The 24893-nt window shown below is 46.3% G+C and overlaps 1 protein-coding gene across 3 annotated transcripts in view; it reads left to right on the top strand.

Moving 5' to 3' along the window:
* Window positions 1–20418, top strand: part of GLDN (gliomedin) — a 101483-nt gene extending 81065 nt beyond the window's left edge. For 2 of the 3 annotated variants that reach the window (XM_029236430.1, XM_029236429.1), the window contains exons 6-11: window positions 8637–8774; window positions 11055–11174; window positions 13838–13921; window positions 14019–14144; window positions 15675–15825; window positions 18224–20418. In XM_029236430.1, coding sequence (XP_029092263.1) covers window positions 8637–8774; window positions 11055–11174; window positions 13838–13921; window positions 14019–14144; window positions 15675–15825; window positions 18224–18701 — 1097 coding nt within the window. In that variant the 3' untranslated portion in view covers window positions 18702–20418. The remainder of the gene's footprint in view (window positions 1–8636; window positions 8775–11054; window positions 11175–13837; window positions 13922–14018; window positions 14145–15674; window positions 15826–18223) is intronic. The other variant, XM_029236431.1, reaches the window with a different exon arrangement.
* The last annotated feature ends 4475 nt before the right edge of the window (window positions 20419–24893 follow it).

The following is a 24893-nucleotide window of genomic DNA, read 5'->3' as shown; positions in this document are numbered from 1 at the left end:
TAGCTTTGAAGAGATATGCTTAGCATGCAGCCCACAACCCAGTGAGGGCAGAAAAGAAAAAGTCTATTTATTTCTGTAAGACATATTTATGTGGCAGGTATTATTCTAGATGCTGGAGATCCAGAAATGAAAAAGCTGACAAAATCTCTGCTCTCATGAGGCTGACATCCTAGTCTGGGCAGATGGACAATCAACAAGATAAATAAGTAGAATATATTGTCTGTTACGCGGTGCCAAGTGCTAAACAGAAAAATAGAGCAAGGGGAAGGGATAGGAAGTGTGTAGGGTGGGGCGTGACTGTAGGCTGGGAGGCCAGGTGAGCCCCCTGAGAAGGGACCTTTGAGCAGACACCTGGAGGAGAGGAGAGCGCAAGTGGAGGACTGTCTGGGGGAGAGGGTTCCAGTGGAGCCTGTAAGTCCAGTGTGCCTGCAGACGCTGAGGAGTGGCAGGGAAGCCAGCGTAGCCGGAGAGAAAGGATGAGAGGTGAGCATGGTCAAGTTGAAACCAGAGAGGTAACAAGACCAAATCAGGTTAGCCCTGAGCATTTTAAGAACTGGGGTTTGTACTCAGACACCTGCCCTGCACACCTCCCTGGCAGCCACACAAAGGAGCCTGCAGGAGGGAAAGGAGGAGGTTTTGAAAAGGCTACCTCTATGAATAGGTTGTTGGAAGCAGACTCTAGCCTGGACCAGACTCTAGCCTGGACCATCCTACACCAGAGCAAGGGCTGTGCTGTCCCCGTCACCCTGCCAAAGCCGCACAGCTATGCTTTCCCTCCCCTGATCCCTTCCTGAGCCCAGGATGGATTCCCATCCCACCCAGCAATCAACAGAATTGCAGGGAGTGGGAGGCAGGACGAGAGCTGGCAGGCCCACGGAGGGGAATTGGCTTTATTCCAGGAGCCATGAGAAGCCACGAAGGGGTTTCAGGTAGGAGAGTGACATGATCAGATCTGCCTTTCTGTAATACCCCCGCTGCTGCTGGTGGGGGACACACTGGAGCGAGCGCACAGGCGCTGCTGTTAGGGAAACAGGGCAGAAGCTACTCAGTGTGAGGGCGGAAGGGATGCGGGTGGGGTGTGCAAAGGCCAATGAGCTGAGTGACATTTGGGGGTGAAATCAACAGGACTTGGGGGAAGGTAGATATGAGAAGGAAGGGGAAGGGGTCACCAAGACTGACTGTGAGATTTTCATCCTGCCTGACTGCTCTTCCCTGAGGTGAGGGGCCCCAGACCGACTCAGGTCCAGGGAGACAGTCATGGCTCAGCATGGGATGTGCTGAGTTTGAAATGCCTTGAAACATCCAGGAGGAGGGGGGCCTTGAAGATGCAGGTCTGCTGTTGGAGAAGTCCCTGGGGCTAGAGGTATACATTAGGGTGTCACCCAAGGCAATGGGCTTGTGGACCAGGGTGCAGTACCTTAGGGAGGGAGCTACCAGCAGAGGAGAGCCTGGGTCAAGCCCTGAGAAGTAACAGCATCTAGTGACCAAGTAGAAGGGGAGGAGCCAGCAAAGGAGGCCAAGGACAGACTGAGCAGCAGGAAGAACAGCAGGAGAGGATGGGAACATTCGTCAGCAAATACTTATTGAGAGGGTTCCAAGTACTAGTGGGGAAACAAAATAGACGTAGCCCCTATTGTGGAACTTTCCATCTTTGGTGGGGAGGCAGACATAAACAGTCAACACAAATACATCTGTAATCACAATGTGAGGTGCACATTTGAAGGAAAGAACAGGGTGTTATAAGCTACAGTGCAGAGAGGGCGGGTCGGGAGGTAACGTCTGAGGTCAGACATGAGGGATGAGAGCGAGGCAGAGGGTGGCCCAGGTGGAGGGCACACACCTGCCAAGGCCCTGCTGGGGCAGCTGGGGGAGGGGGCGTGCAGCAAGGTGAGATGGGAGGCGGGGGCCAGGCCCTTCCAGAGCCTTCAGGTTAGTGGTCTGGGGTCTCTCTGTCAGCCACAGGGACTCATGCAGGATGTGACCTGCTGGGCCAGGATCATGGCTGTGGAGAACGAAGGGCCGTCATTTCAGCTGAGAGTTCCAGGATCGTTAGTGATTTGCCAGGCAAGGGGTGGGAGAGGGGAGGAGTGGGCGTGCATTCCAGAAAGAGGGAACAACAAGCGCTATTACCAAAATCAGGAAAAAGAGACTGTATTCCACAGAGATAGGACTGGGTTAGGCTGGACCGTGCCCTCTACAGTGATCCTCTGGACAATAGTAAATAGCTGACATTCACTGTCAGGCACACTACCTAGTCCTCTCTACACTCACCTCATTTAGTCTTCACAACAACCCCAAGGAGATGGGTATGTTTACCAGCCGTATTTTTCCCAGATGAAGAAACCTTATCTTTCTGTTTTCCAAACAGGTCAGGCCCACCCTTGTCCCAGGGCCTTTGCACTGCTGTGGCCCGGCCCTTCCTGAGGCCCGTCCTTCCCACAGAGCAGATCTCAGCTTATAAATCACCTCCTCTTCAAGATCGTCCCTGACCTCTGTGGCCCCTGCCTCACCAACTCAGTCACATTCCCTGCTCTTCTCCAATAACATATCCCTCCCTGAAATTCTCTCCCAGTGTTGCCTGTTGATATGCTGATGGTCTGACTCCCTAGGGAGAACGTGAGGTCCGTGAGAACCAGGCCATGTCACTCTCGCTTAGACTCAACCTCCAGAGCCTGGAACAGCCAGCGAAAGAGGGCAATCAAGTCATGGTTGAACTAATGGACGTAACTTGTCCAGTGTCCAAAAGCTAATAAGTGGAGGAGGTGGGATTTGAACCCAGGCCTCTCTGACTCCTGGACCCCTGCTCTTAAACACGACTGCACTAAACGTCTAGGCTCGAGGGGGTCGGGCCCAAGCTGTGAGAGCGGCGTTAGCCCGAGCCGAGGGAAGGAAGGCTGGGCCTTGGGAGCTAGTGCTGTTAATTGTTGAAGGATGATGCTGAGTCTGACCCTGAGTCTTCCCGGGAGGGTGGGAGAGCGCCAGCCCTTCAGAGAGGCCCGCAGGACGTGTGCAGGAACGCACAGTTCAATGAGTACTAACCTGTCAGGCAGAAAGAATGGTCCCTGCTCTCCTGGCAGAGGGGAGCCAGGAAAGGAGTTCCGGGAGCACCTGCCTCGAACCCCGACTGGCTCTGAGGCCTTGGGCAGGTCAGTCCCTCATCGGGCCTTGGTCTCCTCTGTATGCTAAGGAGGTTGTCTTCCAACAACTCTAGCATGGCTTCTGGTTTTTAAACAGCCTGCTCTAGTGTTTGCCTATGAAGGAGAGACTATTGGCATAGCTCTCAGCCAACCCCAGCTGAGGCTCAGTAAATAATTAATGAGTGAAAAATGAAGGAATGCATGAATGAGAAGAATAAAACATAATTTCTGTCCATAAGAGCTTACAGTCCTGTTGAAAGAGAAGATATAGTGTATATACAGGATGAATTCAATAACTGGTTATTCTGATATGAAGATGCTTTATACTACACACCAGAGAATACTGCCGGAAGAAAAATCTGAACTTTGCTGTGCAGGTAATGAACAAATAGGATCCAGTGTAGAGGACGGATTGTACAGTAGAGACAAGTGTAAAGGACAAGAGAGATAAGTGTGATCAACATCTTGGACACAAACAGAGGGGAGATGGGGAGGACACTGCAGGGGGGAGAACAGAAAGGCCACGCTCGGAGGAACTTCTAAGGAGTCTGCCCCTGCGTATAAGAGGGGACCCAGGTGAGCCTGGGGTGGGGTCAGGGCCTTTAGCTCCATGTCTGCTTGAGGCCGCCGGGAGCCACTGCGGGCTCTTGAGAAGAACACTAACCTGATGAAACCAGAGTTTAGAGCTTTAGACCAACAGTTGTTTCCAGGATATTGAAATATGAAGATAACCCTCAATGTCTGACCTTAGGGATGCTAAGAACAAGGGTGCAGTAGGCCAGAGCCAGAGCTTGAAGTCTTGGTTTGGGTCCCGGATCTTCCACTTACTAGCTGTGTGCACTTGGGCAAGTTACTTAATCACTCTGTTTCCTTATCTGTAAAATGAGAACAGTCATAGTATCAGCCTCATAGTGTTGTAAGGAAGATTAAATTAATTAATATATATATAAAGTGCTTAGAATAGGGCCTGACACATAGCAAGTGCTATGTTAGTGTTAGATATTACTGTTGTTGTTTCCAAGGGTGAGGAAGGAAATCTGAGTGGAAATGCCTGTATTTATTTGAAAACACCGACTTAGATTTAGAGAGAAGAATTGGACTTACATGTTGTCAATTTTGCAACTAGCGTCTTTTTCGAAGTTTGACGTGCTATGCCTCAAAACCAAGCATTTTCTTTCCCTCCATCTGCCTCTCACTTTCTCACTCAAGAGTTAATGCCTCAGTGTCTTCTCTAAGAATCGAATCTCCACCAAAACAGAAATAATCGCCCTCCTCCTTATTCATCCCAGTCTTGGGTCTGGGTTTTTCCCAACACCCTTGGCTCCCTTTCCTCTGCCTCAGTTGGTCACAGATGGTCCTGCCAAAAATAAGATGTCCTCCCTCACCCCTTGCAGTGAAGATGATGGCGTTGACCCCAGCTGGTCACACAACCCCAAACTCTAAAGCTGGGAAAACAGCTTGTTTTGAGTGGGCGCCACCGGGGAAGGAAAATAGCAGAAAGCCACATCCAGCGCCCGAGCGAAGCAAGAGGAATCTGGCCTTTCTTTCCTGGCAGAACGTGCTGACTCAAAGCCTGCCAGGAATCACGGGACAACAATGCCAAGGTCCAGGCCACACAATGTTTAACAGTGTCCCTGTGCACAGCTGAGTCAGGGGAAGGTAGAAAGTGCCACATTCAAGTCCTCTGATGAGGTGGCGGTATACTTCTGACACACCATGGCCAGTGCGTGGCCAAGACAAGGGAAAACTTTGTGGAGGCAGCAAAGACGGTACGTAGTCAAAACATCCCCTACCCTTTCTTAATGAAAGCTTAAAAATTATCATGCAGACATAGCTGAGAGTCAGAATACATCCATAAGTAAAGGTCCTTAATATCCTGAGCTTTAAACACCTGCCCCTGTGCAGGCTGCATTATAGTATGAACGTTTTTCTATTTCATGCCTTGCCTTTTTGAGAAAGGGGGGAAAATGCATAAGAGGAAGGAATAAAAGAAAAGAAGGGGAAATCAAACGATGATGCAGAGAGGCTCTTTGTGACTAGAATAAATGCCTGAAAAAGAAACCCCTTAAGTAACTAGAAGATACCATTTCCCTGAGCATTGCTGAATGTAGGTCATGTGACACCTTTAGAAGGTATCAGTTATACTCGGTGCATTGTGCTGGCTGGACACTATGGCAACGTTCTCTTTTGTGTCCTTCAGATAATGTGCTAAATTGCCTATTTAAAATACTGACAAAAGAACGTGTGCTCATGCAGAGGTCCCTGATTAAGAGAGGTCCCTGCTCTTCTTCACATCCTCTTCCACTGTGTCCCCAGCAACTCCATCAGTGCAAGATGACACCCAAGATCACCCCTGGCAGAGGCAGGGAACCAGGGGCTTCTGACCCCCATCTACAGCTGAACTGCATGGTTTCCACTGAGTTGTTTTTTTTAGTAGTTGGCTGAAATCTAGTGAATGTTTCTTTGTTCACCACATTTTTTAACAGTGATCAACACTTTAAGTTTCTTTCATATACTGCTGACTTCCTTGGGATGGTCTGTGTAGGGTGCCTTGAGTCTGGAAGACCTTATCATTCCCTCGGCATAAAGGAAAGCTGCTAAGAGCTCCAGATGTATGTTTTAGGGAATAATGGCCTCCGATGGCGGTGCAGAGTATTCCAGCGCGATCTGTGGTGTGATGTGATATAATAACCTCCCCATTGCTGCAAGGGCTTGAAAGGAGCCAGTCGGGTGGTGGAGAGGGGCTTTCAGGGTTGGATGGGAGGTTAATCTAAGTGACCCCTAAGGTGCCTTCCGATCTGGAATTCTATGATTCTCTTCGGACAGCTGTATAGGAATCCTATGGGGCTGGTAGGAAGTTGGGGGTAGGGTTCAGAATTGGTCTTAAATCTGGGGGGAAGACAATTGCAATGGCACAGAATGACAATTGGAGAATGGGGATTGGCCGAGTTGATGGGGCACAGGAGAGGGGTGAATGGGCTGTCACTCAGCCAGAACCTATAAGAAGGGGCTTGGGACTGGCAAGGTAATTAGAAAAAACAATGAATGCTAAGCCCTCTTGGTTAAAGAGGTTGAGAGAAACTGAAGTTTTGCACTAAAACTTGCCTCTGGCTCTTCCCTATTGCCTGAAATCTCTGCCCCTTTGAAAAATATCTCTATTGAGCAGTATCTCCAGGAGGCTCTTGTCAAAATGAGCAAATGATCCCTGCAATAGGGTATCGTATTAACTGATCCATATCTGGCAATACCTTTGCACAATAGTAAGTAATCACTTTCCCTCTCAGTGTGCCTAGGTGCTCATGAGTTCTAGCAACTTTTTTGTAGATTTTCTACATAAATAATCATGTCGTCTGCATATAAAGACAATTTTAATTCATCCTTTCTAATCTGTTTGCCTTTATTTCTTTTTCTTTGCTTTATTGCACTGGCTAGAACCTCCAGTACAGTGTGAAATAAAAGTGATGAGAATAGATACCATTGTCTTTTTCCTGATCTTAGGGGGAAATCATTTAGTCTTTCATCATTAGGGATGATGTTAGCTGTAGGTTTTTTCATAGATGCCCTTTTTCAGATTGAGGAAGTTTCCTTCTATTCCTCTTTTTTTTTTCCATAAATTTTTATTTATTTATTCGTTTTTGGCTGCTTGGCTGCTTTGGGTCTTCATTGCTACGCGCAGGCTTTCTCTAGTTGTGGCGAGTGGGGGCTACTGTTCGTTGTGGTGTGCGGGCTTCTCATTGCAGCGGCTTCTCTTGTTGCGGAGCACAGGCTCTAGGCACACGGGATTCAGTAGTTGCAGCACGCGGGCTCAGTTGTTGTGGCACGTGGGCTCGGTAGTTGTGGCTTGCAGGCTCTAGAGAGCAGGCTCAGTAGTTGTGGCGCACAGGCTTAGTTGCTCCGTGGCATGTGGGATCTTCCTGGACCAGGGCTCGAACCTGTGTCCCCTGCATTGGCAGGTGGATTCTTAACCACTGCACCACCAGGGAAGTCCCCTTCTATTCCTCATTTGATGAGAATTTTTATTAAGAATGGGTGTTGTATTTTATCAAATGTCTTTTCTGCCTCCACCAAGATGGTCATATAATTTTTTTCTTGCTTAAATTATTAATATGCTACATTACATTGATTAAATGATTAAACTACTTTCAGTAGTTTAAACTACAGTTTAGAGACATCTGGCTGGGTAGTTAAACTACTTTCTGCTCAGTTTAATCCTTTTGAAGCTTGTTTTTAAGCTTTGTTATGATAGATCCACAGCAGCCTTGACTCTTGGGCTAATTTAGCCTCACTACTAAGAGAAGACTTTCCAAGGACTCGACCTAACAGCGCACCATTCTCTGAGATCTCTCTGCTTTGACTGGTGGGAATGAGAACCTTTCCCTGTGCAAGCTCTGAGAGTTGTGTAGTGAGTGGCTTTCTTTTCATTCTTTTCCCTACCTTGTAGATTTTCACCCTGCACAGACTATTACTCTGACGAAGACTTGAGGAAACACCTCTGAAGTTCTCCAGAGCCCTTTCTACATGATTACCCCCTCTCTCATATTCTGTCTCATGAATCCTAGCCACCTTTATCTCCCCAAACTCTACATTTTGTCTCCTCACCTCAGTGAAATTGGTGGGCTTTGTTTAGGTTCCCCGTCCCTGAGCTGCTGTGTGGAAACTACTATGAGCCGAGGAAATCATATTATGCATGTTGTTTGCTTCCTTTCTCCCAGGCGTCAGAATACTATGCTGCTGTCGTACAATGCTGAGATGAGTCACTGCATAGATCTTGACTGTTCCTAGCTGTGGGGGGTAGGACTGTAGTTCCTATAGTGATGCCTCCCTGTGAGCAGAGACAGAGATTTCCTCCATTATATTTTGTTCACACTATCACCATCCCTTGCAATGCTTGTCCTAAAGCAGCTTTACCTGTTTTGCTACTTTGATTAAAAGCATTTTGCATTGGAATGTCACAGAAAAGGGCATTGGAGTTGGAATCAAGATTTTTGCTTCTCACTTAGCATCAATTGTAACACCTGAGGCCTTAGTTCCGACTTCTGTAAAATGAGAGTAAGGATAACTGACCGGCCTACCACTCCAATGTTGTGAGGAATATACCAGATAATGCAGAGGACAACATCCACCCTTATGGTGCCAAACAAACCCCTCTGAGTTCTCAGTCCTTCCTGCTGGGGTGAGGAGGGCGTGGGGTGGGGGAGGGCAGACCTCCAATTAGGCTTTACCTTCTTTCTGCTCTTGCTGTGACTGTCCTTCTAGGGGTTCACTCCTCTCCAACCTGTTGGCCCAGCCAAATGTCTCTAAAAACAATTCAACAGAACCACCTGGAGATACTATTCGTTCATGAATTGAGAACATGCTGCTGTCCTAAAATGGTTATGAAGTGTTATGTATTTGGTTTCTGAAGCTACTTCACCTTAAAAATACAAAGTACGATATTACAAAGTAGTTAGTGTGCCAGAATTCCCTGCACAACAGGCTAATACATCATTTTTTTCTCAGGGCCACCTGGAGCCACAGGAACTCCAGGGGAAAAGGGAGACCCTGGTGAGCTGGGCTTGACTGGAAACGAGGGCCCAGCAGGGCAGAAGGGTGACAAGGGAGACAAAGGGGACGTGTCTAATGATGTACTTCCTTCAGGTAAGGGGCTGGCGCTCAGGCTGTCTCCCAGGGTGAATGGGCCCAGAACTTGGCCTGGCTTCTAGTACCAAGGCTGCTCCGGGTCTTCTCTCCTTAGCTGCCTATGTGCCCATCTGTTTCTCAGCATGTTTTAGAGTTCTGTGCTTTCAACAAGGAGGGAACCATGCATGTAAGCCCAATGTTTGTTGGTGAGACCAAATCTGATATCTAAGCATGAGCAGTTGAGATAATGCAGGTCTAAGTGTCATGGCTGGATGGATTTCGGATGAAGGAAGCTTCCTTTTTCCAAATAGCTATTAAATCCAGCACAATCCAGAACAAGTCAAGTAAGCGAGCAATTTCAAATACCTCAGAGGACAACAGACAGAAAGCACAGCTTCAGAGTTGAGCTAGAGCCATCCTCAGGCCCTTATCCTAAGACTTTTGACATAGAATTGGGGGAGACATCGTTGCTGATCTTCTTTTTCTGGTTTCCAGCCCAGGTTAAAAACAGATAATTGCTGTCTATGGGGGAGGAGGTGGAGGCACAGCAAGCCTCAGAAAGACAATTACATGGTGGAAAGAGTAGGCGACAGCTGATGGTCATGGCACAGAAAGAGGCAGAAGAATTTTAAAAGCACACTACTTTGGAGACCGTTTATACCATAGAAACATAACTATCCTATTAATGTGGTCAATAAGCATTTTTTAATATCAGAGAGCACCATTTATGAATTAGGGATTTTGCTAGTAGCTGGAAATAGGAATATGAAAATGAGTTAAGACATAATATCTGTCCTCAAGAAGCTAGGATGATAGATGTTCAGAACAATGACCCTGAATCAGTTGCCCATCCAGCCATTCAAAATTTATTGAGCATCTGCTATTTGCCAGGTACTGTACTAAGACCAAAGCACCAAGGAAAGATCAAATTAGGTTTAGCATGCTTTGTTTAACAAACAGGGAAGTTGCCATGCAAAATACGTAAAATGTAATAAGTGTTTTGACAGGATCATATATATGTGAATATACTTTGAAAATATAAGGTCATGTTATACTCAGTTATATGGGAAATCTACACATCCAGAATACCACACTCCCCTATACTACCAGACAAGTGAGGGTGACCACAAACCATTCAGGAAAGCAACATCTCTGAGTGTACCCCAGTTCTAGAGAACAGGCCAGAGCTGAGTGTGTCCTCTTGGCCAGAGAGCAGAGAAGGAATAGGAGGGTTGGATTGTGTTTGCCCTGCCTGCAGATCTCTGCCCCTTCCACAGTGGGCTTAGACCCACTGTTAGCCTCTGTGACCCCTGCTTGCCCACTCCAAAGCAACTGAAAGTGCTTATTTGGTGGGGCTGGGAAGAGGCAGCTAAAGAGATCTTAGATCACCAGTCAGCCCAGGAAAGGAGGGTAGAACAAAAGGACTGAATATCCCAGCCTAGCGGCATCTTTATGAAAGTTCCATAACCAATGGCCCCTGCAAAGGGCTGTACCCACACTGGCCACCTGAAGCTGGAAGTGTGTAGGGATTCCACCTGCTGATGTGTAGAGAATCCAACTGTCCGAGCACTCACCCCGATGACTTCAGTGGATTCTCACAAGTCAGGACAGGGAGTATGAGACAATCTGGAAATGAAGAACCAGTCTCGGAGGGTTAAGCTGCCTGCCCAAGGTCACAAAGCAGGACAGGAGCCCCTGATTTCTTCTACCACATAGAGGCATGTTTCTCATACCTGACATCTTAGGAAGAAAACATCTTAGGAAGTTTTTAGAAATACAGATGACCAGCTTCCCCACCATTTTGATCTAATTGATCTGGGAGGGGGCCCAGGCATTAGAATTGTGTTTGAGCCCCTTGGGTGATTCTAATAAGTAGTCAGGGTTGAGCTTTCCCAACATCAGCCAATGAAAAAAGGATGAGCTTAGGAGCAAGACACCCCTAAGGGTGAGTCCCAGCTCTATTCCAGTTGTGACCTGGGGCAAAGCACTGAACTTCCCTGAGACTCCGGTCACTGAGGAACCGCTGATACTATCTCACAGAGTGGCTGAGAAGGACAAAGGGGAGGAGATTTATAAAATTCCTAGCACAATTCCTGGCACATAGTTGGAACTCAGCACCTGCTATAGGTGCTCCCTCGACTCTGTGTGAACAAGTGCTGGAGGACATCTGTGTCTGGGAAGGGGGACTCAGCAAGCCTTCCTGGAGATGCTGGGTCCCCTTCTCCCTTGTTTGAAGCCCATCTCTGCCAATGGCTCTTTAATCAACCCCCATCCCTGCTTCTCTCTCTCTTTCTCCAGGTGCCAAAGGTGACCAAGGCCCACCCGGCCCACCTGGGCCTCCGGGTCCCCCAGGGCCCCCCGGAAGCAGAAGATCCAAAGGCCCTCGTCAGCCAAACATGTTCAACAGCCAGTGCCCAGGTCACCCACCCCTGCCCCAGGGAACCACCTCTTCAGTTAATGATCCCAAAGTCTCAGGCTTCACCCAGGCTTTGTGACCAGATTTGTTTTAAACAGAGGGAAATTTTGCCCAAAGCGAGTGTCCCCACCTTGCAACATGTTCCTGGGAGGCCTGAGCAGTCTGCCTGGGGTGAGGACTGGTGGCAGGTTTAGAATTGGGCCTCCCACCCCCTGGCCTCATCCCTCCCCCTTCACTTATCACCAGACTCTTTGCTCCTCCCTGCCAGATCCGCCATCCCTGGAGCATGAAGGGCTTGACTGATGCTGGGGAGATGGAGATGATGGGGAGATTCAGATCGGCTAACTTCCCACAACACCCCAGGACTACCATCACCACCACTAATGTTGATGTTCCAGGCACAGGGCTAAGCGCTCGGTTCATTTAATTCTACAACAGTCCTGTGATATAGGAGTCGTATTCTTACCAGTTTACAGATACAAAGCTGAAACCCCAGGGAACTACATAGCCTGTCCACGGTCACTCAGTTAGTAAGTGACAGAGCTAGGATTCAAACCCAGATGCTTAGAGCATCTTCCTTTCAGAGACAGAAGTCCACACTTTGCGAATAAGGCAGTCAAGGCCAAGGGACACCTGGTCTCTGGCAGGCCTGGACGGTTTGTTCTTCGGCCAGTTGTTACAGGGGTGGCCATGGGGTTGAAAGCTAAGGAGAAATCAAGGGCCCTATTAACAGGAAATCCTTCTAGGGTAGAGCTAGAACTTCTCCCCACAGTGGTGACCGGGGACTAATTCACCTAACTTAGGCCGTGAGAAAGCACAACTTGATGCCTTGCTTCCTGGCAGAGAGGAGGGTCCTGACTGGAGTTTCTTTGTCACTTGCTGTGGATTTCATTGCCACTTTCTTAAACAGTCTTTCATCCTGTCTGGTGCACTGTTCTTTCTGGAAGACATTTGGGGAGCACACACAGAGTGGGTGAATCTGAGCTTTCAAAGATGTTACCACCCCCAGTAAATGGAGCCTAATTACATCCTGCCCAGCAGTTATCTGCCTGTTAAATCACCGCAGAGCTGCTTCCGCCCCGGGTCAGTGCCACCCCCTCCATTAGCATCACCCTTTGTTCAGCCTCCCTTGGACTGTGAGCTCAGTGGGAACCTTCCCCTGAGCGGAGGCGAGGTCTGACCTTGCTCTTTGGGAATTCTGATTTGCCAGAGGCTCTGTCAGCAGAGAGAGGGGTGCTGGAGAGGTGCTCTCCTCCACCTCGCCTGTCCACCAAGAGGCTGGTCTGCAGGGGATGGGCTCCAGCATTGTGAAAACTGCTTTAAAAGGCCGTTATCTTCCACTCTTCCTCCTGGAAATGAGTCCTCCTTGCACCCAGCATCTGAACTTGACCCTCTCTCCTGCTCCAACTCCCTTGCTTTAACCCCCATCCCACTCCCACAGCCTTAGAAGCTGGTGGGCGCTACATGACTTAATGAGGGCCTTTTCTTCAGACTAAGAATGGGAGGGTCTCTCTGTCCCCCTCTTGTGCAAAGCCCAAGCCCCTAAGAGGAAACTCCAGACGAAACCCAGGACGGCAGCATTGCGTGGTGGTGGGGGGAGTCTAACAGATCCCGAGACTGCTCTCTTTGGGTGACAAAGGGCTTCAGAGAGACACAGGCTCATCCAGCTAAAGGAAGATTAGAGACCACGGAGGGTCCTGCCTCCTTATTTTGCCGATAAAGAAACCTCTCTAGTTTATTCTGGGAGTTTCCCTAGTGACAGTTGAGGTGCTCCTTTCTATCAAGCAACCACAGGGTGATTGGAAATCCTCAGAATTTGTCTAGGGAAGTGGGCCTGGCCTTTCTCAGAAAGCCTGATTTGCCCCAACCTGCCCCCAGGTAGGGGGTCCTTACCCCCAGGCAGTCCACTCCCTCTCATCTTCACAATGACCATATTCCTCCCTGCCTCCTGTCCTGCTTCTGCCACCCCGAGCCACCTCTCCACCAAAGGTCTGAATTAAGCCCGTTTGCTAAGGGGAACAATGACAAGCCAAGGAGGATGAATTTGAGCTCAGTTGTAGCCTCAAACCAACTATGGATCAGGTGCCCCTCAAGGACCTGGGTCCTACAGGCCTTCAAGCAGAAACAGGTGGGAAATGGGGTGGGAAGGGGCTCAAATCTCTCTGTGCTGGGCTGCCTCTAGGCTCCTTCTTCCTCTGTGATTCTACTCCCTGGCAGTTCAGGAAGACAGGGTAAAGTGGGTCATCCCATCATGAGACTGCTCCCTCATCCCCATCAGCTTCCCTGAAAGTGAAAATCCCTCCAGAAAAATGCAGACTGTGATAGATTCCCACTGGCCCAGAGGGACCAGGAACATGTCAGTAAGCCTGTCTTTCTCCCAGGTTGCTCAGGGCTTGGATGGCTGACTCAGGTGACATTTTCCTGATTGTAGTATCTTAGCAACTATTGTCATGGAACGCTTGTTGGAAACTCCCCAGGGAGGGGAAAAAATTTGGAAGTGTATGACTTGGGGCTTAAAAGCAAGCAAGCAGAAACCTCGGTGAGCCTATTGTAAAGGATGCTTATGGAACTAGAGTCTGGATTGAGGTTATGTAACCAGTTATAAAGCTATGTATATCTCACTGTGCCAACTAGTTTGCTCTGATTATCGTTGTTGTTGTTTTAGGTGAGACGTGTGCTGTACCAAATGATGATACCTTGGTTGGAAAAGCTGATGAGAAAGTCAGTGAACACCATTCCCTGCAAGCAGGTACAGAAACAAAGCATCCTGTTTTAAAATTCAGAAATCAGATGGCTAAAAGTCATAATTGGTAGGTGGGTAACTTTCCTTTCTCTTCTTTTGGTAGAATCCATGATCACGTCCGTTGGAAACCCAACACAAGTTTTGAAAGTTAAAGAGACGTTTGGGACTTGGATAAGAGAGTCTGCTAACAAGAGTGATGAACGGATCTGGGTTACTGAACATTTTTCAGGTGCTTTCACTTGGTGGATGATCCATATCTGTGTTGTAATTGTACCTTTCATCAGTTGCCCCCTTTCAGGCTTATCCTATTTCTGTGTCTGAAGTCCCTGCTCATTGGTGTAACAGACTTGCTCTTTATTTTAGAAAGCCCAGATGAGTAGGCAGAATACTTTTCTCAGTTGAGCACACTGGTGACAAGACTTGCAGTTCAGGTCACAGGGACATGACCAGGGCACCCTCAGTGTAGCTTATTCCAATTTTCAGCAAAGTGTCCAGAAGGAAACAAATAGCATTATGACTTATGGGTTTATAAAGCCCAAAAACCGTAATGTGGAAGAAATGTCGGAGACAAATTCTTCTGCATGGTCTATCTTTCTTTAAGGAGAGTACTTTTGGCCACTTTTCTAAGATATCCGTGGGCAGAGAGCCCAGGGGAGAGGGGTGAAGTGTCATCTTGCAGGTCTGCTGCATCTGGGCATGACCCTAGTCACACTGCCCCAAAGGAATGTGGTCTGGAATTGCCAGTGGTAGTAGCAGTGGCCCCATGCCAGAAGAGGCCTGGCCATACCTACTAGTCAGAGCAATAGCTGAGATACGCTGCTTCATTTCATCAAGGCTCACACATCAGCTGGCAGTGACTGCCTGGATGACCAGCTGAGAAGGATTCTGTGGCTCAAAAGGAAAGAACAAGGTCATGAGTCAGCATGGCCACTGTGGAGTGCAAGAGGCAGAAGGTGACTGCACGGTGCTCTTCCCGATACAGGCCTATGTCAGCCTGATAGAAAATGTTATAAAATTGTAGGGGAGAGGGTGATGCCATTTTCCTGGGAGGATCAAAGCCAACTCTGTGGTTACTATGTTGAAAAGATGGTTCGGAAAAAGAAACAAAACTGAGTTATTTGTAGTGAGGTGGCAGGAGCTAGAGTCCGTCATACAGAGTGAAGTAAGTCAGAAAGAGAAAAACGAATACCGTATGCTAACGCATATATATGGAATCTAAAAAAAAAAATGGTTCTGAAGAACCTAGGGGCAGGACAGGAATAAAGACGCAGACGTAGAGAATGAACTTGAGGACACGGAGAGGGGGAAGGATAAGCTGGGATGAAGTGAGAGTGGCATTGACATATATACAATACCAAATGTAAAATAGCTAGCTAGTGGGAAGCAGCCACATAGCACAGGGAGATCAGCTCGGTGCTTTGTGACCACCTAGAGGGGTGGGATAGGGAGGGTGAGAGGGAGACTCAAGAGGAGGGGGATATGGGGATATACGTATGCATATAGCTGATTCACTTCGTTATACAGCAGAAACCAACACACCACTGTAAAGCAATTATACTCCAGTAAAGACGTTAAAAAAAAAAAACGATGGTTTGGGAATCCATAGAAGAGAATTGGCCTTTGAGTTTGAGAGCCTGAAACTCTTGAAAGTGGACAAGGACCCTTACAAGACATCTCACTCTCACCTTCCATCCTTTTAACTTCTTCCCCCGACTCACTGCCAAGCTGTGATTGCCTTTCGCTGGCTTCCCTCCTGCAGGCCTCATGGTGAAGGAATTCGAGGACCAGCCCTCACTGCTGAACGGCAGTTACACGCTCATCCACCTCCCGCACTATTTCCATGGCTGTGGGCACACCGTTCACAACAACTCTCTCTACTACCACAAAGGAGGCTCCAACACCATAGTGAGGTGAGTCCCTTGGGGCCCCTGGCACCCTCCTCTCTGCCCCACAGCCCATCCTTCAACGACTTAGGGGAAGGGACTGTGGTTCCATCATCTTTATGTCCCCAGGGGTGACACACAGCCAGAGATCAGTGAGGGTTTGCTGACCAAATGAACCACAGGACACGATGAGTGAGCCCCATATCTGCATTTATTGCTGGTCTGGACACCAAGAGTAAGGTCAGGGCCAGAGAGAAGGCGGCCTGGAGTGATAACAGCAGGAGCTTTCTCATCCTTTGGGAAAGGAAGCAGCGGAACCCAGAGCTCCCTCTAGCAGGAAGGTATCATACCCTGAAATCAGTTTTGCTCTGAAAAATGTTGGGTATGAAGAATTTCATGTCACGGCTGAGATCACCGAGGACTAGAGACTGCAAGGCAAAGTCAGGGTTCCCGCCTTCAGATCGCTCTGTCATCCTGACGGAGCCCTCGCCAGGCCACCTCCCCTGCTCCCTCCGCTTTCCCACGGGGAGGGGAGGTGGCCACACGGGTAGTCGGTGCCCAGGGCAGCAGCCCAAGATTCCTGGCTTCACACAAGAATTGCTGAAAGTTGTCTGCGTGGCTCCGGAAGAAATTGAGTTCTGGGCTTTAGAGGCAGAAGTGGGTCATCTTGGGCAAATCAAGAGAGCAGTGAACTCAAGTTCCAGCTCTCCTGCCTACTCACTCGTGGCCTCAGGGGAGGCCTCCGCCTCCTGTGATCTCCATGTCCTCATTAAAAATGCAAAGGCGGACCAGAGCCTCTGCAGCCCTCCACTCCGAAATGACAATTCCAGTGTTACGAAAGCCATGGTCCTCGTCATTCCAAACAAGAGACAAGGATCTTGAGGGCGGACTGGGTCCCTTCTCTGTCTCCCTCTGTGAGATCCAGCTTCAGCAACCTTGTTGGAGCTGCAGAGCTAGGCTAGGATCGGGGCAGGTCTCCTAGTACATCGTGCAGTTAAACCAGCCACATTAGACACACGTGTCAGCCGTGGCTGCAAGCATCCCCTCCTGTGCCTCTTACCCCCCTCTACTGGGCTTCTGCACCACCTCGTCATCTGGACAGCATCTTGCGCTAACAGAACAAGATAACTGACCCTCCTCCCGTTGAGAGGCCCTCTCTCCCCAGACACACTCCTTTCTGTGACATTTGTTTTCATTCAATCCTGTGGCTCCTGGGGACCGCTGTTACATGGGGTGGTAGGAGGGGAGCTCTGGGGTAAATGAGCCCAAAGGAGGACTGGCCACCCTAAGAAAGAGTGTCTTCTAATGACACTAAGTTTGCGTGAGGCACTGGTTAGGAGACCTATGCTGGGGCCCTGCTCCAGTGCCAGGCCACAGACTGGGAGGAGAAGGAGAGGCAGACTGGAATTAGACGCTTTTTTTGCTGGGAGAGGCAAGCCTCATCAAGGAATGCAGTTGTAGGTGCCAGTACTAGTAGGTGCCAGTACTAGTCAGAAACCCAATGGCAGTCCTGAATCCCGGGCATTCAGAGGAAGGAGAACCCCGAGAGCTGAGATGGGCAAGCAGGGCCTTCTCAAGCCCTCACTCTTGTTTCTTTTCAAGCTTACTTCAGGGTTTCTTGATTGGCTTCAAGGTCGCTATGTTCCAGTGCATACCCGCAGCTTCACACCCTTCACAGTTCTTCTGCTGCTCAATGGCGCCCTCTAGTGTTTTTTTCTTTTCCTTTATAAAGCCTAAAGTTCCTGAATTTTCATTCCTGCAGTTGAATCATAATCCACTTTTGATATGATCTAGATGTGGAGTCTGCCAAATCAGACGGTCTCTGGGAGCTGAGGGGCATGGGCTTTCATGCCGTCACTTCATTGATCCAGTCACTTACCAGACAAGAAAAATGACGTCACAGCCATGACTTTGCTGCTTTGCTTCTTTCTCAGTTGGTGACTTCCTTCGTTGAGCCTCCTGTGAAACTTTTGTCTTAAAACTCCAGCATGGAGTGAGGAAGAACCCGCAAACTTGGAGTCAAAAGCCTGAGTTTAAACTCTGGCTCTGATACTTACCTGTGTTCCTGGGCCAGTCACGTCTCCTTTTCTCATTAGTAAAATGAAACGACTGGACTAGATTATCTTTTAAGGCCCCTTGCAACTTTGAGAGGGCATTTCAGGAGGTCAGCAAACACATGAGGATTCAGGAGGTTAAGGAATTTTATCGGGGTCACATGGCTAGTAGGTGGACAGTGAGATGTAGTCACCATCCTCTACATCCTTGCTGCTCACAGCACTGCAGATGGAACAGTAGAATGAGCACAACCTGGGAACTTACTAGAAATGCAGAATCTCAGGCCCCACCCCAGTTTAATGGAGGAGCCTAAAAAACCACCCTTGTCCACAAAAATGGTGGCTCATATCTACTTTTTTATACATTTCAGATTTGAATTTGGCAAAGAGACATCCCAAACTCTGAAGCTTGAAAATGCCTTGTATTTTGATCGAAAATACCTCTTTGCAAATTCCAAGACGTACTTCAATTTAGCTGTAGATGAAAAGGGCCTTTGGATTATCTATGCTTCCAGTGTGGATGGCTCGAGCATCCTTGTCGCACAGCTGGACGAGAGGACCTTCTCTGTGGTGCAGCACATCAACACCACGTACCCCAAATCCAAGGCTGGCAATGCCTTCATTGCCCGAGGGATCCTCTATGTCACGGACACCAAAGATATGAGGATAACATTTGCCTTTGATTTGTTAGGAGGGAAACAGATCAATGCAAACTTCGATTTAAGAACTTCCCCATCTGTTCTTGCCATGTTATCATACAATATGAGAGACCAGAATTTATATTCTTGGGAAGATGGCCATTTAATGCTTTATCCTGTACAGTTTTTGTCAGCTACGTTAAACCAGTGATGGGATGCATTCTATTCCCCTCAGTAAATTTCAGCTGTTCTCTGGTACCATGCATATCCCAATAGAAAACTTGTCTTTAAGGGTGGTCAGGTACTTAGCTGTCATAATCACATGACATGGGTATTTATATGGTTGGTGACCCCCTTTTAATTCAGATTCTGTAGGAGAAAATAACAGATTGGAACTCAAAAATGGCTGATATTTGGTGATTCCTTTACAAACTAGCTGGGCAAGTTACCTCTCCCTCTTTAGGTTTTGTTTTCCCCACTGGTAATTTGAAAGGGCTGGCTAAGAGGATTGGTAAGATTTCCTCAAGTTGTAGGGAATTCTGTGATTCTTAGTTGTTGCCGCTCTCACAACTTTTACATATTTGGTTTTGTTTTTTTGGTTTTTAGCTACATGCTGAGCAGTTTTACCTCTGAGTTGATCAGCCTGATTGCTTGAGCAACAAATTCCTTAGTGATGACTTGGTGCCTTGGAAGCTGCACTGACCCCTTAAGGCTGCTGAGGTACCTTATTACCCCTAATTTATTACCTTTCTCTGCATCTGCACCTGCCGCCAGAGCACCAGAGTGGCCATTATCCTCAGCTCCTGATTACCACTCCAAGATTAGCAAAAGCCAGGAACAGCTACCTGCTCGTGTTTCCTAATGAAACAGAAACAGGCCCTTCCAGGTTCCTATCAATTTTTGATCATGCTGATACGCAGGTTGGGTCATAAACATTGAATCCTCAGGTCTTGCAGGGTTCTTCTGCCACAGATATGGATCTGCTATCAGAGTAAATTCTGTGCTAGTGGGAATTACTCTGGCGAGAACCTTGGGAAGCACTTTGCAGTTTTCAGAAGAGAGGCACCATTCGTGGTTATTATCTAGAGGAGGGATGAGCAAACTATGACCCTCAGGCCAAAGCCAGCCCATCGTCTGTTTTTGTAAACAAAGTTTTATTCCACACGGTCACAGGCATTTGGTTATGTATTATAGTATATGACTACTTTTCCTCTACACTGGCAGAGCTGAATCACTGCAAGAAAGTTGAGTAACAGCCCAAAAAACCTAAAACATTTATTTTCTGGCCCTTTACAGCAAAAGTTTGCCAACCCTGATCTAGAATATAAAGTGGGCCTGATTCTTGAAAGGGCTTATTCACCTGAGCCTGTTTGTTATATTTTGTTTTGTTCCAGATGAACAAGTGGTCATTTATATGGCTTGAGTTTTTGGTAAAGAAGAAGGGTGAGAAGAGCATAAAATTAAGTGGCCCCCCCAAAAAGTAGTTAATGAACTGTTCTTACCCTAATATAATTTTAAAGAATGTGATCTGGTTCCTTTGGATGCAAGGAGAAAATATAATTTAACCTGCTCCTAAATGCCCTTAGATACACATATTTTCTGCCAATTCAGCTCTTCGAACATCCTTCAGCCCAGCACTGAGGTCCAGGCAGCGCCACTGAGAGTCTAAAGGAATCTGGAAAGTTTCTGTGGTCCTGCAGCCAGGAAAGAGACCTAGGGAAATACTTATGTAAAGATTTTTCAGCAACTTGCCCTCACTGAGTACATGAATGTGTTGGGGGGCGAGCTTCTGAAACTTTTTCACTGGAGCCAAATCGATTCTCAGTGGCCCTGAGTCCTGGTTTTATACCTTATTAATAGAAGCATTTTAAAACTTAGGGGATGTACAGATTTAAATATTTAAATCTCCCCACACCCTGCATAAACCTAGGCAGCTATTAGGGAATTTATTGTTGTTGTGTTCTCAAAATAATGGGTATTTGAAACTTTTTTCCCCACTTTTTAATTAGATTGGTTGTGCCATGTCATCACAGCTTTTAAAAAATACTCTCTTCAGATTCCTGTTTTATAACAAAGTAAAATAGAGTTTCATGTTCAAGATCAATGTGTTTAATATATACTAGTCTTCTTTTAAACTATTTTAAAATATGCATTGCTGTTTCTGGACATAGGGGACCTGAATATGTATATAATTTCATAGTGATAGTTGTAATAGTAATATATATAATACTAATTGTATATACAGTAGCAGCCAAAAGAGGTTACTTATTGAGTTAGCACATAGTTCTTTTAGAAAAAAAGTTTTAGAAACCCTAGTCTTTATATTTGAGCTATCTTAGCACCCTTAATTTTTGGTAAGGAATCATATACTCACTCACTCACATATACTCACATATAGCAAAGTTTATACTGGGATTTCTCTCTCTCTCTCTCTCTCTCTCTCTCTCTCTTTCTCTCTCTCTCTCTCTCCCTCCCCCCCCCACTCTCTCTCTCTTTTTTTGCTATGGCAGAGTAATATAAGGACAACTGAGTTTGACCAACAAACAAAAATGAGTAATTTCATAATAAGGGTGACAAGTTTGTCTTTACAGAGTGAAAAGAATTCAGATTTTACTAATTCTTTCCTGCAAACAGTGTTTGATTTTAAAAAAAAATAAAGGAGAGAAAGGTTTGAGCTCACTGCTAAAATAGAATGTACCACCTAATGTTTTTAAGTCAAGATATCATTTTAGCAGTTTACATTGTCACTTATAACCAAAGTTACTTTTAAAGCACTTTCCAAATGTTTGCACTTCTGATGTCAGAATCAAACCAGATAATTCTCTAATTCTTCTTTAATCTAAAGCAGATAGCTTCCCACCAGGAAGTAAATAAAACCACCCCTCCCAACCTCAAATGTGGGTGAACGCTATTTCAAAGCATTTTCTTGCAAACTGATAATGTGTCCTATTGAAGCCATGTGGTGGTTATGGTCTCAGCGTATCACTAAGCACAGGTGTTACGAAAAAGAAAGAGTCCTGGGGGAAAAGTTTTAAAATGAGGAATTCTGATCTTAGGTACCTTCACAGTCTCTTACCTTCCAAGTTTGCAAGATAAAAAAGTCAAAACGAGACACCAAAATGCTTGAAGAACCAGGTGTCATTTTATAGCTGCGCAGACTACACTTTGGCTGTGACTGGCTGATCACAAACCAGATGAAGGAGAAGTTCGTGATCAGGCTTTTCAGTCTTCATGAAGCTGCTGTGACCTGGTGTGTACCACACTGCATTCAAAGCCATAATATCCAGTCTGTAACCACAGATTCTGAACAACAAATGAATCGTGGTGAATGTCTCTTTTTTGGTTGGAATTTATTTAACTTTAATCTAATTAGTCAATAAAAATAATCATTGCTGAACACAATCACATGTTGAAACAAGTGTAGTGTTATCTTTACCTCTTATTAATTTACATGTAACATTTAAAAGAAAAAATAACAACCAAAAACCAATATTGTGGTAGAGTTATATTTGTTGCTCCTCTGTTCAAACTCTCACAGTTTGCTAGCTCTTTTGAATACTGAAAAAAATCATTGATATGGACTATGTTTTCTCTATAGGAAAACATGAAAAAGGTACAACTAGTTACTAAAACTAGATACTTACAGACATAAATGCAATGAATATTTGCTAACTTATTGGCTTAGGTGAGGCAACTACAAAGGACATGACTTTTTAGGCTAAAAATAAAAAGAAATTTTTTAAATTGGATTTGTGTGAATTTGGGCAAGTCTCTCAATCCCTCAGAGCCTCTGTTTCATATGTAAAATGTGGATAATAGTACTATGTACCTCCTTTGATTTTTCTATGTGAAATGAGAAATGCTCTAAAAATTATATGATTCTTAATAAATTATAAATGCAACTTTTATAGTTCATCCCTACAGGGAACCAGAGTGACCCTGTTATTCTTACAGCCTTATTCAAGGGCTGCAGAGATGAGTGAGGGGCACAGCATCAACAGTTTCTATCTATTGGTCTGTTTGATGAGGTGGTTAACACTTCATGTCACCAAAAAATGGTCCCTTAGTCACACAACAAATTTACAGTAAAACTGCCCTCAAATAATGAAAAAACAATTCAAGGACCTGCTGCCTTGATCTACAGAGCTTCTTTATAACCTTTCCTAGAAGTGTCTCTGTTACTGGGAGGCCCAGGCATGCGCTACTGATGACTTTTGTCTTTAAAATAATACAAAGCAAAAAAGAAATAAAAGTCCATGAAGAACATAGCCTTGCCCCTTTAATTGAACCATTCAGACCTTGCATGGGATGTTAACATATCCAATCTTATAGCTGTTCACTCTGAGATTTAAAATAAGAAAGAAATTAACTTGTCTTCCTACCTTTCCCTCCAAGCAATTTGCCATCAGTCTCAAAAACTGAGCTACTTGAAAAGTGGTGGTTAAACTACTTTCTAAAATCTAAGAAATTAATTTTAAAATTGCTGAAGTCTCGTGTCTAGCAATCTGGCATGGTCAGTGTCTCAAACTCATTTGCCAAGAGGCCACATACACAATCACAGGATTACAAATGGTCAACACTAGATAGAACCTTCACAGAATACCCACTCCAACCCTCTCATTTAAAAGCCTAGAAAAGTGAGGCCAGAGAAGATTCACCCAACATCACAGCTTAAGTGCCAAGGTAAACATAAGACACTGACTTTATGATCATGTTTTCCACCTCACTCTGCCACTTTCAAAGGAAAGATCTGGTCTCTGTAACAGGAAAGAGAAAATAATTAACTGTGAAGGTTGTTTCAAAAGGCACTCCTTTTTGAAAAGCTCTATCTAGAGGAAAATGCCAAATCAAGCCTAGTCAGGCAGAGAACACTCCCCACCAAAGAATTTCTCAACAGTCATCACCTTCTGACTGTTGGTAGATAAGCATGCTGAAGCAGCGCCACCTGTTGCTCTAAAACCTGCCCCACCACTGGACAATCCTTCCCGCCCAAAGTTTTAGAGACATCAACACAACTACTGCCTGGTGTTTACCAGCTGTGGGCCATGGTCTCTTCTAGGCAATCTGAACACATTATTTCACTTAATCATAGATGCTCAAGTGGAAAAGTCCTTAAATATCATCTGTTCTCTCTGCTCGATGTTTTAATCCTCTCTCCAAGCGTAGTAGACACTGTGATGCACTCACCACATGGCTTCCACTTCAGGAAAGACTTTCTGCCCCTGGTGCTGGGAGTGCTGTTGGCATTATAGCCTTCAGCCGTCAGTCCCTTCAGGAATTGCCTCGTCTGCAGAGATCCCCTCCATCCAGAAAGCACTCCCTCATCCAATGACGGATCAGTGTGAGTATAAGGGCCTGGACAGCTCAGCCCAACTTGGAACTACTCTAAAGGGCCATTCTAGTGCCAGAGATCCCCAGGGCTCAGCCAAATCTGTCACTGGACCTGCATCACAGACTGACATTTCCTTCTGCCCTCTTGCTTCCTTCTCCTCCAATCCTTCCAAAGGTATTGATAACAAGGGCACTCTTTAATGACATCCTACTAGCTAAACTCCATCTCAGAGTTTGCTTCCTGAGGAACCCAACCTGTTGTAGAGTTACCAGGTGAAATACAGGATGCCCAGCTAAATTTTAATTTCAGGTAAAGAACAACAATTTTTTTAGTATATAAATATGTCCCGGATAAGGCATGGGATATACTTACACTAAAAAATGTTGTTTTTCCGAAATTCTTACTTAACTGAGAGTCCTGTATTTATATTTACCAAGTCTGGGAACCCTAACCATATGTGGTCCCAGAATGAAGCCACTGATGGGGCTTTGGGGCTGAGTGCTTCACCACCCTGTTTGCAATAAGGACCTCATGGCTGAGAGTAGATTGAGCACAGATAGCCACTGGAACAATGTGGTGGTCCAGTCGTTAGAACTTTCATTGGTGGGAGGCTGGACTGGTATAGCAGTGGAAAGAAATACATCAGCTAATGTTTTATATCAGGTGTTTGAGATCATGGAGAAATAGGGACTAAAAGGATAATGAAATCAGGTGGCTATTGCTAAGCTTGATTGACCCTCTAAAAGGAAAAAGATAATAAAAAGCTGAGAGCAATTAATTGCCAACTGAAAGCTATGTGGGAAAGCTCAGGGCCTCCTTAGCAGCGCACAAAAGGGCTCTTGTCTCCTGAAGTAGAAGGGCAGAAAAAGCTGAGGACCAGACCCCGGACTTGAAGATCAGCTCCAAAGAAGCTTTTTGCCAAGCTCCAAAGAAGATTAAATTCCCAACAGAAGAAAGTCGCTATACCCAGGTGAGGACCTGGCCAGAGAAAGATTGGGACTCTGCCATTTGGGATGGAGATAATCTGGGTCGGCAGTTTCCAAGTTGCAGTTTGTGTAGTGTTTGTGGTCA

Source organism: Monodon monoceros, unplaced genomic scaffold (assembly GCF_005190385.1).
Source record: "Monodon monoceros isolate NGI ecotype Baffin Bay Population unplaced genomic scaffold, NGI_Narwhal_1 Super_Scaffold_21, whole genome shotgun sequence".
NCBI classification, from domain to species: Eukaryota; Metazoa; Chordata; class Mammalia; order Artiodactyla; family Monodontidae; genus Monodon; species Monodon monoceros.
The sequence above is the reverse complement of the archived record's forward strand: the minus strand, read 5'-3'. Positions and strand labels throughout refer to the sequence as shown.